At 43.4% G+C, this 16,183-nt stretch overlaps 1 protein-coding gene across 7 annotated transcripts; it reads left to right on the top strand.

Moving 5' to 3' along the window:
• Positions 1–3,449: 3,449 nt before the first annotated feature.
• On the top strand, positions 3,450–15,463 carry LOC146675584 (phosphatidylinositol-3-phosphate phosphatase MTMR1-like). 7 transcript variants are annotated; one of them, XR_014910290.1, is made up of 20 exons: positions 3,450–3,853; positions 5,147–5,252; positions 5,330–5,353; positions 6,427–6,450; positions 8,773–8,860; positions 8,945–9,039; positions 9,114–9,221; positions 9,399–9,497; positions 9,779–9,862; positions 10,067–10,216; positions 10,583–10,771; positions 10,917–11,102; positions 11,201–11,359; positions 11,441–11,488; positions 13,189–13,281; positions 13,401–13,514; positions 13,587–13,630; positions 13,718–13,850; positions 14,560–15,211; positions 15,311–15,463. XR_014910290.1 is itself a non-coding variant. In XM_085400557.1 (20 exons), exons 1-20 carry the CDS (start codon positions 3,747–3,749, stop codon positions 14,719–14,721), a joined length of 2,079 nt encoding a protein of 692 aa, XP_085256683.1. In that variant the 5' UTR covers positions 3,450–3,746; the 3' UTR covers positions 14,722–15,463. The 7 variants fall into 7 exon arrangements, 6 of the variants coding, with proteins under 6 accessions (XP_085256683.1, XP_085256682.1, XP_085256677.1 ...); XM_085400557.1 differs by adding an exon at positions 8,245–8,310 and having other exon boundaries at positions 14,560–15,463; XM_085400556.1 differs by adding an exon at positions 8,242–8,310 and having other exon boundaries at positions 14,560–15,463.
• Positions 15,464–16,183: the final 720 nt, after the last annotated feature.

The raw sequence follows: 16,183 nt of genomic DNA, 5'->3' as shown, positions 1-16,183 counted from the left end.
TGACTGGAAATGACACAGGTGTCTCCCAAAAGATAATAAGATGATGTACAAGAGGCATTATTGTGGAAAAAAAAAAAACATTTCTCCGCTTTTATTGACATTTGAGCAAAAAGTGTCACGTCCAGAATTATTAAACTGTCAGTCTCTGGGAAAATCCAAAGTTGTGGACCAGTCCAAATAGTCCAAGCTGTTCTAAAGCATCCTAATTACCCTGATTAACTGGGAACAGCTGTTTTGACTCACCAGGTGAAAAACATCAGCTCTCTGCAGTGGGTTTGTGGACAGTCATGGTTAAGAGAAGGAGCTCAGTGAGGACCTGCGGCTGCACATTGTGGCTGCTCACAAGTCAGGAAAGGGCTACAAAGCATTATATCTCAATGTTTTAAAGGACCAGCGGCTACAGTGCAAAGTAGTGATGGGCAGATGAAGCCTCATGAAGCACTGAAGCTTTTCATCCAATTGGTTCACCCCAACGCGAAGCTTCTTGAAGCTTCATTTGCTCTAGCAGGACACCTACTGGACGTAAAAATATTAGTTGGCAAGAATTTGAAGAGTGTGGCATTTTGCACACAGCCTGTAAATATCAACAACAAAAGGAGTGTGTAAAACATCTATATTGTAGTGATGGCAGTATACTGTGTATATTTATAGTGGCAGTATGGGAAATGATTATTTGCGGCAAAGTTCAAACCGCTTCCTGAACCAGTCACGTGGTACAGCCGGGCAGCGAGGCTTCGGACGTCATCATTTTCAGCTCCTCCCATAAATGAAGCAAGCCTCGATACGCGCTTCGCGGAAACGCCCCCTCCATTACTCGACACACGCTCCGAATCCTCGATACAGAACGCCACATCACTAGTGCAAAGTATTATTAAAAAGTACAAAATGTTCCGCACTGGAAAATCTCAGAGGACGAGGTCGGAAGCCCAAAGTGACACCTGTGCTGGCCAGGAGGACAGTGAGAGAGGTGAAAAGAATCCAAGGATCACCACCGAGGCCATTCTGGTGAATCTGGGCTCTGCTAGTGGCAATTACTCAAGGCAGACAGCCTTGAGAAACGGTTAGCAGACAACATTAATGTTTTGCAGTGACCCAGCCAGAGTCCTGACTTCAATCCAACTGAGAATCTGTGGAGGGAGCGAAAGATCAGGGTGATGGTAAAAAGACCCTCCAATCTGAAAGATGTGGAGCTCGTTGCTAAAGGTGCATGAGCAAAAATAGCTGTGGAGACGTGCAAAACACTGCTCTGTACTTATAGGAAGCGCTTGATTGCAGTAATACCCAATAAAGGCTTTTCTATTGATTATTGAGAAGGGTATGAATAATTCTGGACTTGATACTTTTTGTTCAAATGTAAGTAAAAGCTGAGATTTTTTTCCACAATGATGCCTCTTGTACATAGTCTTATCTTTTGGGAGACACCTGTGTCATTTCCAGTCAAAAAACAAAACAACATTTTGCTGGTTGAATTAAAATAACTTTAAGTCAAAATTTGCCAGGGCTATGAATAATTATGTGCTTGACTGTACAAATTGGTGTCAAAAAGAAATAACAATTCAGCAAAGCGTCACACAATGTTAATGTAACTTAAATATTTCAAAAAGAATGTAGCCTACTGGAGGAAACACTGCCCCCTGCACGACCGTCAGTCAGAACAACAACACAGCAGGCTCTCTGACTAACTGCGTACTGAGGGAAGGTCAGTGGTCTGTTTTATAGCGCTTCTCTAACCTGAGCACTCAAACACAACTTCATCTAATGTTCACACTTTGATGGATGCATCAGAGAGCAACTTGGGGTTAGTGTCTCGCTCAAGGAGATTTTGGCATGCATATTAAATCTGCCAGAGATTGAACCACCAACCTTCACTCTGATTTTTTTTTTTTTTTTTTTTTTAAATCCATCAGCCATCATCAAGCTGCTAAATACATTATATTTGGAGTGGCTGTAGAGCAGTAGATAGAGCAGGTCACCTACTAGCTCTATCTACTGCTCTACAGCCACTCCAAATATGTATTTAGCAGCTTGATGATGGCTGATGGATTTAAAAAAAAAAAAAAAAAAAAAAAAAGTCTTTGTAGGAGTCTATAAAGACTCTACATTGTCTACAGATACTCTGTAAAACATTGGAGTGTCACCTCTCTGGTGAGAAAGGAGCCTGAGTTAGTGCTTGAGGTTGAGAGGTACTGGTTATATATAGTCGGTCTACCTCAACGTATACCTTGGGCTCCAGAACCAGTCTCCTGGAGAGGGGCTGGACTTGCTCTTGGTAAGAGGTGGCGGGCTCAGCTGGATAGTTTAGTATCCCCTCGACTTGCTGCCTGTACATTGGAGTTTTTCCTGGTGGACAAAACTGTTTGTTCCCTGCGCCTCCGGGTCGGGAAACAGGTCCTAACTGTCGTCTGCGCCTATGTGCCGAACAACAGTTCAGAGTACCCGGCCTTCTTGGAGTCACTGAGTGGGGTGCTGGAAAGTGCTCCACCTGGGGACTCTTTCATCCTAATGGAAGACTTCAACACTCATGTGGACAACAGCAATGACACCTGGAGGGAAGTGATGTGAACAGCCTGCCAGATGTGAACCGGAGCAGTGTTCTGTTGAGCAGACTTCTGTGTAAAACGCAACAACCACCATGTTTGAACATAGAGGTGTCCATAAGTGCACGTGGCACCAGGACAGCCCAGGCTGATGATTGATTTTGATTTATGATTGCTTATGTTCCTGTTCCTCTGCACAGGTGTTTTTTTAAAAAAAAGAAAAAAAAAATCGCGAGTTTACCAGTTACAAAAGCATGTTTTCCTCTTCCTGTAAAAAAAGGAAAAAATATCATTTCATAGATTTTTCAAGTGTGGAGAAAAAGTGAAAACCAATTAATTGTCATTTAATTTATTACCCATAAAGAAAGTTAATTTAAGACATTTACTGATAATTATCAGGGTGATGAATTTTTCAGGTTGATGTTAGGAAAGCTTGGAGTTTTTGTTAAAAAAAAAAAAAAAATTAACTCAAGAAGATATTTTCTTTATATATGTATGCTGTATACATGCTATATCAGTGCATCCTATGTTTATTATTGGTCTTGAAGAATACCTGTGACAGAATTTTGTTGTAATATTTTAATTAATGATGTAGATTTTTTGCGGTTGCTCCAACTTTTCTGCATTTAAAGATTATATGAAACATCCTTTAAGCAGTTACTCCCGTTTCTACCAGCAGTCCTAAATGTGGTGAATTCAGACAGGTTAATTTAAGATAGAATATGTGGTTATTTATTTATTCGTGTGTTTTTTGTATTGTGTTATTATTTGATGAACATGTTTGACACCCACATCCTCTCGTGGCATTTTTCTTCGTTCCGTGTTGACTTCTTCTTCTTCTTCTTGCGCTGATGTGGCAGTTTTGTCTAAATGGCGACGCCTGTCGGTCAGACCGTGCAACAGCATCCTTAGCACTGGTAGAAGCCGTGGCGACGTCACTGTTTGCGAACAACAATGCTGCGGGTATAGATGCGACTAAGAGGAAGTGCAAACAACCAAAGCAGAGGAAACCACTGCATGTGAGATCCGCTGTCGAGCCTCTGATTAGTTTCTTTACACCGTTCGGAGTCCTTAAAGATCCATTACAGCCGCTGGGAGCGGACACTGGAATTACACCGAGCTTTAGTTTCATCCGCATCCCTTGTCTGTATCAGAGGAAACCATCATCTGCGCCCCCGGTGACCCAGAAACGAAGCAGTCGTGTGACAGATGGAGAAACAGGCCGGAGGTGCCGGCGCTGGGGACGGTGCAGGGGCGAACAGAAAGCCGTGGGGCTCGCCGACTTGCGGCGCGGCAGCCGGTGATACCCTGGACAGGTAAGCAGGCTCGCTAACGAGAAAACGTGACGTCGATGCCCAGCTTGTTACTTATGCTCGTCTCGCTTTCCCACCGAACACCAGCAACATGAAATATTAGTAGTAGATCACACCTTCATCTCGGCATCGATCCACAGACCAGTGCTTGGGTCAAACTTTCCAACGTGACAAAACACTCATCACGGATGTAGTGTGTTAGCATTTCATCTCAGTGTTATTTGGAACCACAACATACAACACAGTAGCTGACAAAATAATACGGTCACGTGATTAACACAGCATATAGGAAATGCACAGGAATGAGGCGGAATATGGCCACCCAGCCGAGTTACGCATCCGTATCTGCCGCTCAGAGGAAGCGACGTGCAGCGCAGCCACCTGAGGGAGAGATGACGTGGTGACAGAAATGTTACAATGTTGCTCCTGTTAAAACAATGCCGACACTGAAACGTGGGGTTGTGTTGTGCTGGGTAGGAACCATGTTCTTTATGTAGTCTTTATGCTGATGCCTGCTTATCATCCCCCCATTATAGTACTAAAACTGGAGGAAGCGTCACACAGTCGTAACTCCTCCCCCTCAACATTCCAAGACATTCACACCACAAAGCTGCTCCAATCCAGACTGAGTCTGTCAGAGGCACTGGCTTATCTTCTGTCACCGACAAGCTTCATATGAGCTGATATATTGTTCTCGGCTTGATATTCAGGACTGTCATGGAGACCGACCGTATGTCTCCATCACTCAGACAACCGCTGTCAAAGCTCAGGGACAGGACGTTGTACTGTCTGGCTCAGGAGTGGGAGAAAAATCCATACAGCAAAGTATCATCAAATTTTCCATCCAAAAATCAACATTTTATTAAATAAATGAAAAGACTCTGTGAATACTACAAAAGTCTGACTCAGACTGACTGAAGTCACAATGCAGTTTATATCAGAGACAGATTGCATATAATTGGCAACTTCACCCTGTGTAGTTGCAGGCTGGTGTCAGTCTGATGGCCGACTCAGTCCAGCAACATTTCTGGCAGCTTTTAGTGGCAGTGTTGGTTTTCTTAGCAATCATCGTTTGCAGTTGAAATAATATTAGTTATGCATTAATAACATTGTTACTACACAGGGATTCTGCTCTTTGAGCTGGGGGAACGTTCTCATCTGTAACATGTGGTCAGCTGAACATTGTCCTCACTGACAGAGGATGTTTATCTGTTTAACACATGCATCTTACAGTGATGATGTTAAACGTGAATATAGCCGAATATACGTCAGTTCACTGTTTCACTCTGTGTTCAGTCCAACAGGTTCTCACGTAGAATGGTGTAAACAGCTAATAGCAGCCACAATCTCCAGTCAGATCTCAGGATCAGTCCAACCAGACATTGGGAGCAGGGACATCAAGGTAGATAACACACAGCACACACAGACACACACACTGCTGGCAGTGATTCTCATCCATGTGTATTCTGTAACTAATAGGCTGGGAGAAGACCAGACTTCATGGTAAGTCTCGGAGACGTCTCCATGTGAGCTGCTTTGAGTGTGGGCGCCTAGTTTTGTCTGTTAAGTCCATATGAATGATAAAGTCTGCTGTCATTGTTTAGGGACACTACTGAGCAAGTTATCGACTGCTTCTGTCTGTCAGCGGCCTGCTCTCTGCAACCACCGCTCTGTAGCGAGGCGCATTTTGGCTCATTCATATTGAGTTTTGTCTGTTAGACCTCAGATCAGGCAGAGGTGTAATGTTCTATGTATTGCACATTATATGCAATGTGCTTTATTAACTAGACGATGCTGCTCATATAGATCTGTTATTTAGCAGGGTTTAGCTGTATTGTTTGCAAGTCTAACACATCACACTAGACCTGCAGAGAGAGACCAAACTGTGGCCCCTGGTTGTATAACATTAGATCTTTGCAAACGCTGACGATAAAATATGATAACACCTCACTACATCTTCTACAGCTATTACGTTGCACCTGAGCAATAAGGCTGACCAATATTCAGAGAACTGGAGTTTTCCTTCCCGAAATCCAGATCGGAACCCAACTCTGTGCTTATAGCTGCTGAGAACTGTGAGCTGAACAGTGTTAGTTGTGTTATTTCTTTGAAAAGTTGCATTTCCAGGAACTTATCACAGTCTTGAGAAATGTAACCAGAGTAGCACAGACTTCACTGTCACCACTGTGGTATGTACACTGTCTGTGAAATGACAAATAGCTCCTGAATGTAAAAAGACACCACTCTGTGCACATCTAATGAAATGTGTGTAGTGAATTCACCTCCACTGTGTCAGATCAAACCCTCCGATTTAAGGCTCACTTCATTAGAACAAAGTTAGAAGCGCAGCTTTCCTGCAGCTTGTCTGAACTTGTATCGGCTGTTTGTCACTTGTTGTCTTTGCTTGAATTTTGAGGCTCATTGTTTGGAGGTTGCTTCTGCGCGCTTGTCTATTTGCATCCTTCTGTTATAAACACAGACTGATGTGCCACACATTAAAGATAACCTTTGGGTTGAACCAGAGTGTCACCTTAGTGCTTTCCATTTCATGTCCATGTGGTGTGTTTAACCTCCAGGTGTCCAAGAGGCTGAATCGCAGGGTAAGAGTTGTTGTCCTTTCAACACATTTACAACACAAGTGTACTGCACACACACAGGAGTTTTGTAGCCTGGGATAAAGCAACAGCTGCCTCTTGACTGTGATTCTTGTGATACAGCAAATGTTCAAATTAGACGAATACCTGTAACGGCTTTAGGACGTGCTCTGAATAAATATTGCATGTGATGCAAATTTGAGCAGTTTGTTACTGTGTGTAACCAAATCAGCCTCCTGCTGCAGACAGACCAGAGCTGCTGCTCCTCTCTGCTCACTCTACTTCCTGTTTTATCCCTCTCTGCTTTTCTTCATCTTTCTTTTTTCATTCTTAATTAAGTATGAAACTGACTCCACTGCAACAGAGAAAGAAACCAACCAGACAAACTGTAGCGCCTCAATAAGAAAATCTAATTAAAGTGGGGTTTTTTGTAACTCGATGTTGTTTGATGAGTGGACTGGCTGCAAATCAATTTCCCATTGGGGACATTAAAGTTACCAAACAGTGTTTGCATGTGAAGGCCATCACAGTGGTGGGAGCATCAAGCTGTGGGAATAATTCAGTGTTTCTAGAACTGGGAATCATGCCAGTGGGTGGAAGGAATCCTGAATGGATCTGTGAAGCTTCTGAGCAAACCTAGGTCTGGATTGTTATAATAACAATAATAATACATTTTATCTATAGGTGCCTTTAAGAGGCTCAAGGTCACCTTACAATAGCACAAGAACAATCGCAACAATATAAAAAACATGGCAAAATAACATTTAGACATAAGGTAAATAAGAAAAACACAAGCATGACAGTATAAAAGCTGAGCAAGTAAAAATGGACTAAGACAGAGCAGGTGTATGCAATTCTGAATAGATGAGTTTTGAGATGTGAATTAAAAGTGGTTTGTGGTCAGGAAGTTCTGGTGGAAGTGCATCCAAGTGCATCCACCACACAGGCGGAGCAGAGTGGGGTCGTTAGGCCTGGGGTTCAAGCTTGACAGGAAGTGCTTCTTGGAGCTCTACCAGGGTGCAAAATGCCTGGAATTATTTAGAAAAAAAAGAGATGCCCAAATACACTCCACAGGGTCAAAGGTCACATACTTGTTGTTTTTCAGTGTTTAACAGTTCATCCTTAAAATATTTGTGTTTTTCTCTTATTATCCCTGATAACACTCTTATAGTTTACAGTAGAGCAACACAACTACCAGATGTTGAAAGAAATAGTCGTCCTGACAAAGGGGACAAAAACTCTCAGATGATTTTATGACACTTTTACAGCTGAAACAGCAAAATGATTAAAGGCGGCCGGCTTAACATGATCGATGTTATTAAACCCCAACTTGCTCTTTATTGCATCTGTCAGAGGTAAAACGTGATTGGTGAACGAGGGATGCTTTGAGTGCTCACGTAGAGTCCACATTAGCATCAGGGGAGCTAATATTTTTGACTCTGGTAGGTTTTGTGAAATTAATTTGCTTCTATGTGAAAGGGGACATAGTGTGCACATCCATCATATAAACCTCAGATGTTTGGGAACCCTGTTAAAAACTCCCTGCTGTTTAACAACACTTGGGAAACTTGACAAACCTACTTTAAACATTTTTCATAGACGGCCCAATAATTCTGTGCTCATCTGTTTCACACGAGCTAGACTTTGTTTTGTACTGCCCTCTCAAAGGGAGTGATGCACTTGTGTCGTCACATCTTCAAACACATAACATCTTTCAGTCTATAAGCGTGTCCTTTTACTATATAATCTCTCTCTGTCTCTTTGTCTCACTGTCTTCATGCTGGCTTTTCCCTGCAGCAGGATTCACAGGATGAAGGGCTTTGTTACCATGGAGACATTGACTCTGAGCATCCTTCCAGTGCTTTGGCAAGTCTGTCTCTTACTTTTCTTCAGTTTTCTTGCTCCTCGCTCTGTTGGTCTGCCTGCTTCATCCTTTCCGTTCACTCTTCTTTCCCTTAGTGCTGCTGTGCTATCCTGGCAAAATGACATGTACAACAGTCAGGGAGGGTCTTATAAAAGATGTTACTGATTTGTATTCTTGGAAATGTAGAATGTGTGTGGTAGCCAGGTCCTGATTAAGAATCAGACAAAACATTAAAACCAGTATTGTTGAACAATCATATGACCCCCTATGAGCAGCACTTTGGCGACAGTGGGAAGGAAAAACATCCGGCAGAAAAGGATTATTGTTCTAACACTGATGAGTTTATTTTGCAACAGTAGCAAAATACCTCTCCATTACAGGCTTGATAACGATGTGTCTGCAAGTACTAGCTAGCATAAAACAGGTGTGTAGTGGTCCCACTGAGTGATCTGTGATCTTTGCAGACCCTCCCAGGTCTGAGATACGGAGCACAGGTCAAAATGTTCCAGAACCAGGTTCCTCTGCTCCCTGGAGAGACCATCCAAACTACAGGTACCTTCATTCTTCCTAGTCTCTATGTGTATTGTCCAGTCATACAAATACACCTGTGTAATCAGCGCTTTTCTTTTCCTACAGTCAAGGATGTGATGTACATTTGTCCATTCAGCGGTCTGGTTACTGGGACTTTGACCATCACAGACTACAAGCTGTACTTCATCAGTGTGGAAAAGGTCTGCTAGATTATTAGAAGTGCTGTAGCGCGCTCCATCTGTACCAGTGTGTTCATGTTAGTGTGTCCATTCAGGACTCTCCCTTCATTCTGGATGTGAACCTGGGAGTCATCAGCAGGATCGAATCTATCAGTGTTCCCAACCAAGGAGAGAACAACAAGGGACTGGAGCTGGTCTGCAAGGTACCGCTTTAATACACAAGCAGTCACACAAATGCATGATTATATGTGTTAAAACACGTCATCTAACATCTTATAGGCATTTTTAGTTAACAGCAATAAAAGAAAAACCCAGAAAATGTGCAAATGTCTTATTTTGGCGAGTCTGCTGATTGAGCAGTTTCCTGCTTCATGCTTCAGGACATGAGGAGTCCCAGGTTTGCCTATAAGATGGAGGAGAGCCAGCCGGACGTGGTGGAGGTGCTGACCAAACATGCCTTTCCTCTGTCCCACAGTCTGGTCAGTTTAATTCTCTTGTCCTGTATTTACTGCTTTTAACTGACGTGTCACTCAGATCTGCCTCACAACATACAGTGACAGATAGCAGACGCAAGCACCAACATACAAAATGATAAAGAGGAGCAAAGGTTGGAGGATAGTGAGGAGTTTGACAGTTAGCTGTAGAAGGCTTTTGGTTAGTCCCATAAGGCAAACTGGTCGTGAGTGAGGGCGATTATAGCAAAAACTGCTGTTTGTTACATCTGCATGACTAATTCTGTAACTGTGACTTCCTCGGGCAGCCCTTGTTTGCCTTCCTGTACAAAGAGCAGTTTCCTGTGGACGGCTGGAAGGTGTATGACCCAGCAGCAGAATACAGACGTCAGGTAACTCCACGGGCGCCGTTACTCTACGACTGACATGTTGCCAGTTAACCTCATTTGTTGCAAAATGTTTCTCTGTTTCTTTTTTAATAGCACTTTTCCAGCATCCTGAACATTTTATGTGTGAACAAGTTACGTGTGTATCAGATTTGTTTTCTACATTATCCAGACTTTGTTTCTTTTCTCTGCTTGCATGTCTTTTGTCAGGGGCTTCCTAATGAGAGCTGGACCATCAGTAAGATAAACAGCACCTACGAGCTATGTGACACGTATCCTTCCGTCCTGGTCATCCCCACCAACATCACAGATGAAGACATCAAACGAGTGGCTGTGTTCAGAGCCAAGCACCGTATACCGGTCAGTCTGAGCACAGATCTGAGGCTTTGCTCTTTATCTCAGAGTAGAATGGGAGCAGCTCCCAGTTTGGATTCGAGGGACAGACAGCGTCTCTACTTTTAAGATTAAAGATATAGTTAGGGCTGGATTAGCTGACCCTAAACCTCCCTAATGTTACGCTGCAATAGGCTGCTGCAAGCTTCCCGCGATGTTCGCAGGTTCACTGGCTGATGACTTGTCAGTTAGCCATACATCTTGCTTTGTAACTTTAGTATTTATGGGAACACACATAATGAATGTTAGTTTAGATTGTGTCTGAGCTGTTTCCTCATGCTGTGCTCAGTGTGTTTGGCTCGCTTGAACTGGTCTTGCTCTTCCTGCTTGCAGGTCTTGTCCTGGATCCACCCGGAGTCTCAGGCCACCATCGTACGCTGTAGCCAGCCGCTAGTTGGGCCGTCAGACCGTCGCTGTAAAGAAGACGAACGCTTTCTCCAAATCATCATGGACGCCAACGCTCAGTCCCACAAGCTCACCATCTTTGATGCCCGACAGAGCAGCGTGGCCATCACCAACAAGGTGCAACACAGAGCGTTTTAACCACGCTGCTATAGAGACATGCTTCTTCATCACTGCTCACCCTTACATCACTTATTAACATGGAAATCTCTCTTTTTCTTTTGGACTCCTCCGCCCTGGCCTCTGCTGCCTCCATCACATGCAGGGAAAGGATGGAGGGTATGAAAGCGAGAGTTTCTACCCCAATGTAGAGCTAAACTTCCTGGAAATTCCAAACATTCATGTGATGAGGGAGTCTCTCAGGAAGATGAAGGATGTCGTTTATCCTACCATAGACGAAGCCCACTGGCACTCCTTTATCGACCAGACGCACTGGCTGGAGTACATACGGGTAAACTACACAAACGCACGCCAGCCACATAAAAGAAGGAACAAGCTGTTTCCTTATGCAAAGAATAGATCTTAACCACACGGCCCTGCTGTGTTTAGCTGTTATTAGCAGGAGCAGCAAAGGTAGCTGATAAGCTGGAGTCTGGGAAGACGTCGGTGGTGGTTCACTGCAGCGACGGCTGGGACAGGACAGCCCAGCTTACCTCTCTGGCCATGCTGATGCTGGACAGTTACTATCGCACACTGAGAGGCTTCCAGGTTACACACACCAAGTACACACTCCAAACCTCATCTTTGCATGTAGTAACGTACTAAACATATATATGCTTGTGTTTGCAGGTTTTAGTGGAGAAGGAGTGGATTAGTTTTGGACACAAGTTTGCTGCTGTAAGAGTCTGCTACATATAATATTTGTTGCTTTGCTTTATATCCCTATTTTTTACATAACAACATAACAATCTGGCATCAACATGCAGTCATTTACATAGTTACCTGGAATGAAGTACATTCACGAGCCTTTGCTTTTCATGTACACGCTCAAGTGTCGCTGCATATGTAAACAAGTTAGAGGTGCTGTAATGCATTTGCTTCACATGCAGAGATTCCGAGTCCAGGAGGAGAAATACTTACGAGAAGATCTGTCATAAAAATCTGCACCATATTAAATATGCATGCCTTGTTATTAAGGAAGCTTTTAGTTGTATATGAGAAAGCAAATGATACGACTCAACATCAGGCATTCTTTACCTCGCCAGCTCCACAGTTAGAAGTCTGTCAGATAGTTTGCAAAATTAATTAATAATACTAATTAATAATTTGAAAATAGGGCAGGAAACTGAACGGCAAATGCAGAGCAAAGGAAAAATTGATATGTTTTATATTTTAGATTCCATCCTTTGCTTTGTTGGCAGCGCTGCAAACCCTCGGCCTTCTCTCAGTGAGCTTCATGCTGTCGTCACCTGACGTGTTTCCCCTCACAGGTGAGCCTGTCAGGGCTCATTTGCTGAATTTCTTGCCTTCTTAATGAGGTTGGGACCATCAGGTGTGTTGTGCAGCAGTCAGGTTGGTGCACAGCTGGCAGCCATATTTGACAACTGTCAGAATTCATATTATGGTGAGAACCAATCAGCTGAGAGAAACAACAGCCCATCATTACTTTAAGAACTGAAGGTCAGTCAGGCTGTAAAACTGCTAAAACTTTGAATGTGTCCCCAAGTGCTGTCACAAAAACCATCAAGACCACGATGAAACTGTCTCACATGAGGACGCCCCAGGAAAGGAAGAGCAGGAGTCCCCTCTGCTGCTGAGGATACATTCATCCGAGTCACCAGCCTCAGAAATCACAAGTTAACAGCAGCTCAGATCAGAGCCCAGATAGATGCCACACAGAGCTCCAGTAGCAGACACATCTCTACATGTTCAGAGGAGACTGTGTGAATCAGGCTTTTATGGTCAAACAGCTGCTGAGAAACACAAGGAGTGGACATTAGACCAGAGGACATCTGTGCTTTGGTCTGATGGGTCCAAATCTGAGATCTTTGGTTCCACCTGCCGAGTCTTTGTGCGATGCAGAAATGAAGGCCTCCACAGTCACCTGACCTAAACCCAGTGTGGATGGTTTGGGATGAGATGGAGCTCAGAGTGAAGGCAAAGGACCAACAAGTGCTCAGCATCTCTGGGAACTCCTTCAAGACTGTTGGAAACCGTTTCAGGAGACGACCTCATGAAGCTCATGGCGAGAACGCCAAGAGGGAGCAAAGCAGGAATCAAAGCAAAGGCTGTTTGGAAGAATCTGAAATATCAAACATGTTCTGAGTTATTTCACACTTTTCTGTTATTACAGAATTCCACATGTGTTCATTCATAGTTCTGATGCCTTCAGTGAGAATCTACAGTGTAAACACTCATGAAAATAAAGGAACAACATCCATACTTTTGACTGGTTGTATATTTCTGTGTAAAAGCTCAGAAATGATGCAGGAGTCTAGTTTCATATTAAACATATCAGATGTAAGAAATATGAAGATTTGAAACGACGTCAGGCAGGCTGAACAAATGCTTATAACTACTTTTCCCCTGTGTTAAAGCGCGTGGGCCACGGTGATGAGAACCATGCTAACTCAGAGCGCTCGCCTCTGTTCGTCCAGTTTATCGACTGCGTCTGGCAGATGACTCGACAGGTCGGTCCTGGACTCCAGCTTCAACAGCACATCGTGTTCGTTTCTTGATTCCAGGAGTTGGCATGTATGTCTTTGTGTGTACGTATTTACATCATTTCTCTGACTCGTTCTGAACGCAGTTCCCAGCAGCCTTTGAGTTCAATGAGCTCTTCCTGATCACCGTGCTGGACCATCTGTACAGCTGTCTGTTTGGTACATTCCTCTACAGCAGTGAACAGGAGCGGGCCAACCAGGTATGTTCGTGTCCTGATGCAACAGGGTCATAGAAGCTGTTTCAGCTGAAAGTCTAACTTTGTTTTGTGCAGGAGGTTCCAGCCAAGACTGTGTCTCTCTGGTCGTACATCAACAGGTACGTTAATGACCTCGCTGGTTATGTTAAGCGTGAGTGGACAAGATTACTGAAAGGTTTTGACTGGTTGATGCTGTTACCTGACAGCCAGCCCGAGGACTTCACCAACCCCTTCTACGTGGACTATGAAAACCACGTTCTCTACCCGATGGTTTCGCCCAGACACCTGGAGCTTTGGACCAGTTACTATGCCCGCTGGAACCCACGCATGAGGCCACAGGTACGCAGGTGGTAGCTGGTGAAGGAGTCTGGTTAGGGATGAGATGTTCACCACAGATAAATGTTACCAGAAAACAACAGGTAACAGAAACAAGATCTACAAGAAAGCTCTCATGATGGATTTAGTCATCCATCCACCCGCTTCTGCTTCTCCTTGTCAGGGTCGCGGGCTGATCAATTATTGATTCATGTACTAACAGGAACCGAGCAACAGAGACCGTATGGTTACATTGTGACCTTGGTTCTCTGAGTAAGAATCTCTGGAGAGTGGAGTCTCGATATGATAGAGAACTAATGTCTAAGTTCTATATTTCACTGTTTTACTCTTTGGTGCAGTTGTGGATGTTATTTTTGTGGCTCAGCTGCAGGGGAGGGTGGAGCAGTGGGTTCAGGGGAAGCTGAGCCACACAGCTGCTCTCAGTCACCTGGTCATGCCGGGACACAGGACACGGGACCTGATGAGAGAAGGGAAGATAAAATTTTGATCAAATAATCCCAGACGAAGGAGCTTATTTTTTATAATACAGAGAAGAAAACATCTTCTTTTCTATTCAGTTCTGGCTGCTTATCTCCTGATGGTGTTGGAGTTCACTCACAAACAGCAGACACTCAGACAGAGCTCACAGTAAGAGTCTCAGCTGTGCCGAGCTGAGTCTACTGAGGACTGCTGGAGAAAGACTGTAGCTCCTCACGCTGTGATTGTGTTTCAGGTACCAGTGCACCAGACTCTGAAGGATCTGCTGATCCTGAGAGCAGAGCTCCAGAGGAGGGTGGAGGAGCTGCAAAGAGAGGCTTCATCCCACTCCCTGTCGTCCTCCTCGGACCACTCTCCGACACACACCGCAGGAACCCCGCTGCACACGGCTGTCTGACAGGGACGGCCACACATGACTGCTTTTGTGTGTTTTAACAAAGTTACACCAAAATACTAATTGACTGATATTTTTATCAACATTTCCATTTGAGAAAAATAAAATAACTCCTCGAGATATTTGTAAAATTAAAAAGCATTTAGAAAATGTTTTAAACTAGACCTAACTGAAGCGTCCTGTTAACTATATTTATATTATTTTTATTGCACTTCACAAGAGCATGGATTTTTTCTACTGTTCAACCAAAGCATGTTAGAAAACATGTTAATATAAAGTGATTTGGGTTCATTTTCTTGTTGCACTCTGTGGATGTTGCACCAGTTCAACCTTAAAACTAATTATGTGAATGCAAAGCATGAAAAATAAAAAGTTATTCTTATTCAGAGTTTGTGGTTTAAGGCTCTACGTGCAGATTTTTATATGATGTGTTGTTGTTTTAGGGCTCTGCTGCTCTGACGAGTCACATGCACTGCTGAACACGCTCCAGCTGGTAATGTTTATTGATTTGTAATGAAGACAGTTATGAACGGAAACTGTAAAATTATTGAACTCTAAAGAAGATAACAGCTACAGCTGTTTTATTTTCCAGCTCTACCACACAGTTCATGGCACAACCAACTATTCTCTGCTTACAAACACAGGGACCAACGTCTGCATGCAGAGACTGCTGTGTGTTTCCTTTTTATTTTTTACAAACACCAACTTCTTCTTTGTCTTAAATAAACTATTTTTGTCTTCTGTGTTTCTGTTGCGTCTCTGTGAAACAACACGTCCCTGGTCACATCCTTCAAAACGTGTTTTTTTTTTCCACTGTATAAAACTGTTTGCAATGCATGCCCCTCATGTATGACTGTATGCATGTTCATGCTGCTCTGTTTTCTCAGTTTGCTTCAGAATCAGTGTTAGAACCTGGCAAATAAGAATTTTTATTCATATTTCATTCTTATATGGAACACAATATGTGTCATTATGAAGGCCTTAAATGCACAGGGTGCAGGTCTGCCACCCTGTGTAGCTTCACACACTCCTGACAAACTGATGTTGCAGAAACATTATACACAGCAGCTTAAGAATAAAACAAAACACGACAGACAGCAGCTGTTAATTTGATCATAATTGATTGCTTTTGTATCATTATCGTTCTTATTTACACATTTAAATACAACAGCAACGCTGACCAAAGTCCTGTACAGAAATACAAAATAGTATCAAATAATTTGTACTGTATGAAAAGCCAGTGAATACAAATGTGTTTTTAGATGAAATTTGAAAAGACTGACAGTAGGAGCCTGTCTGATGTGTAGGGGTACATTTAGGGGCTACGAACCCTTGATGGCCTCTGTGAACCAGCCTCGACCTTGGTGCGGCTAAAAGCAACAAATCATTTGATCTAAGAGATCTAGAGGGCGCATAAGGCTGCAAGAGGTCAGACAAATACCCTGGAGCGTGTCCATTTAGTGCT

This window comes from Rhamphochromis longiceps, linkage group LG3, assembly GCF_057381845.1.
Source record: "Rhamphochromis longiceps isolate RC_006_pf linkage group LG3, R_longiceps_female_GT1.1, whole genome shotgun sequence".
Classification (NCBI taxonomy): Eukaryota; Metazoa; Chordata; class Actinopteri; order Cichliformes; family Cichlidae; genus Rhamphochromis; species Rhamphochromis longiceps.
Note: the sequence above shows the minus strand (reverse complement) of the source record. Positions and strands in the feature narration are given on the sequence as shown.

What these genes read in the sequence shown, in the direction of transcription:
- LOC146675584 (XM_085400556.1), top strand. Translation starts at nt 3,747, where the DNA reads ATGGAGAAACAGGCCGGAGGTGCCGGCGCTGGGGACGGTGCAGGGGCG. An exon ending in TTGGGAGCAGGGACATCAAG is followed by an intron (nt 5,253 to 5,329) that starts GTAGATAACACA and finishes TGTAACTAATAG; the next exon opens with GCTGGGAGAAGACCAGACTT. An exon ending in GCGTGGCCATCACCAACAAG is followed by an intron (nt 10,772 to 10,916) that starts GTGCAACACAGA and finishes CATCACATGCAG; the next exon opens with GGAAAGGATGGAGGGTATGA.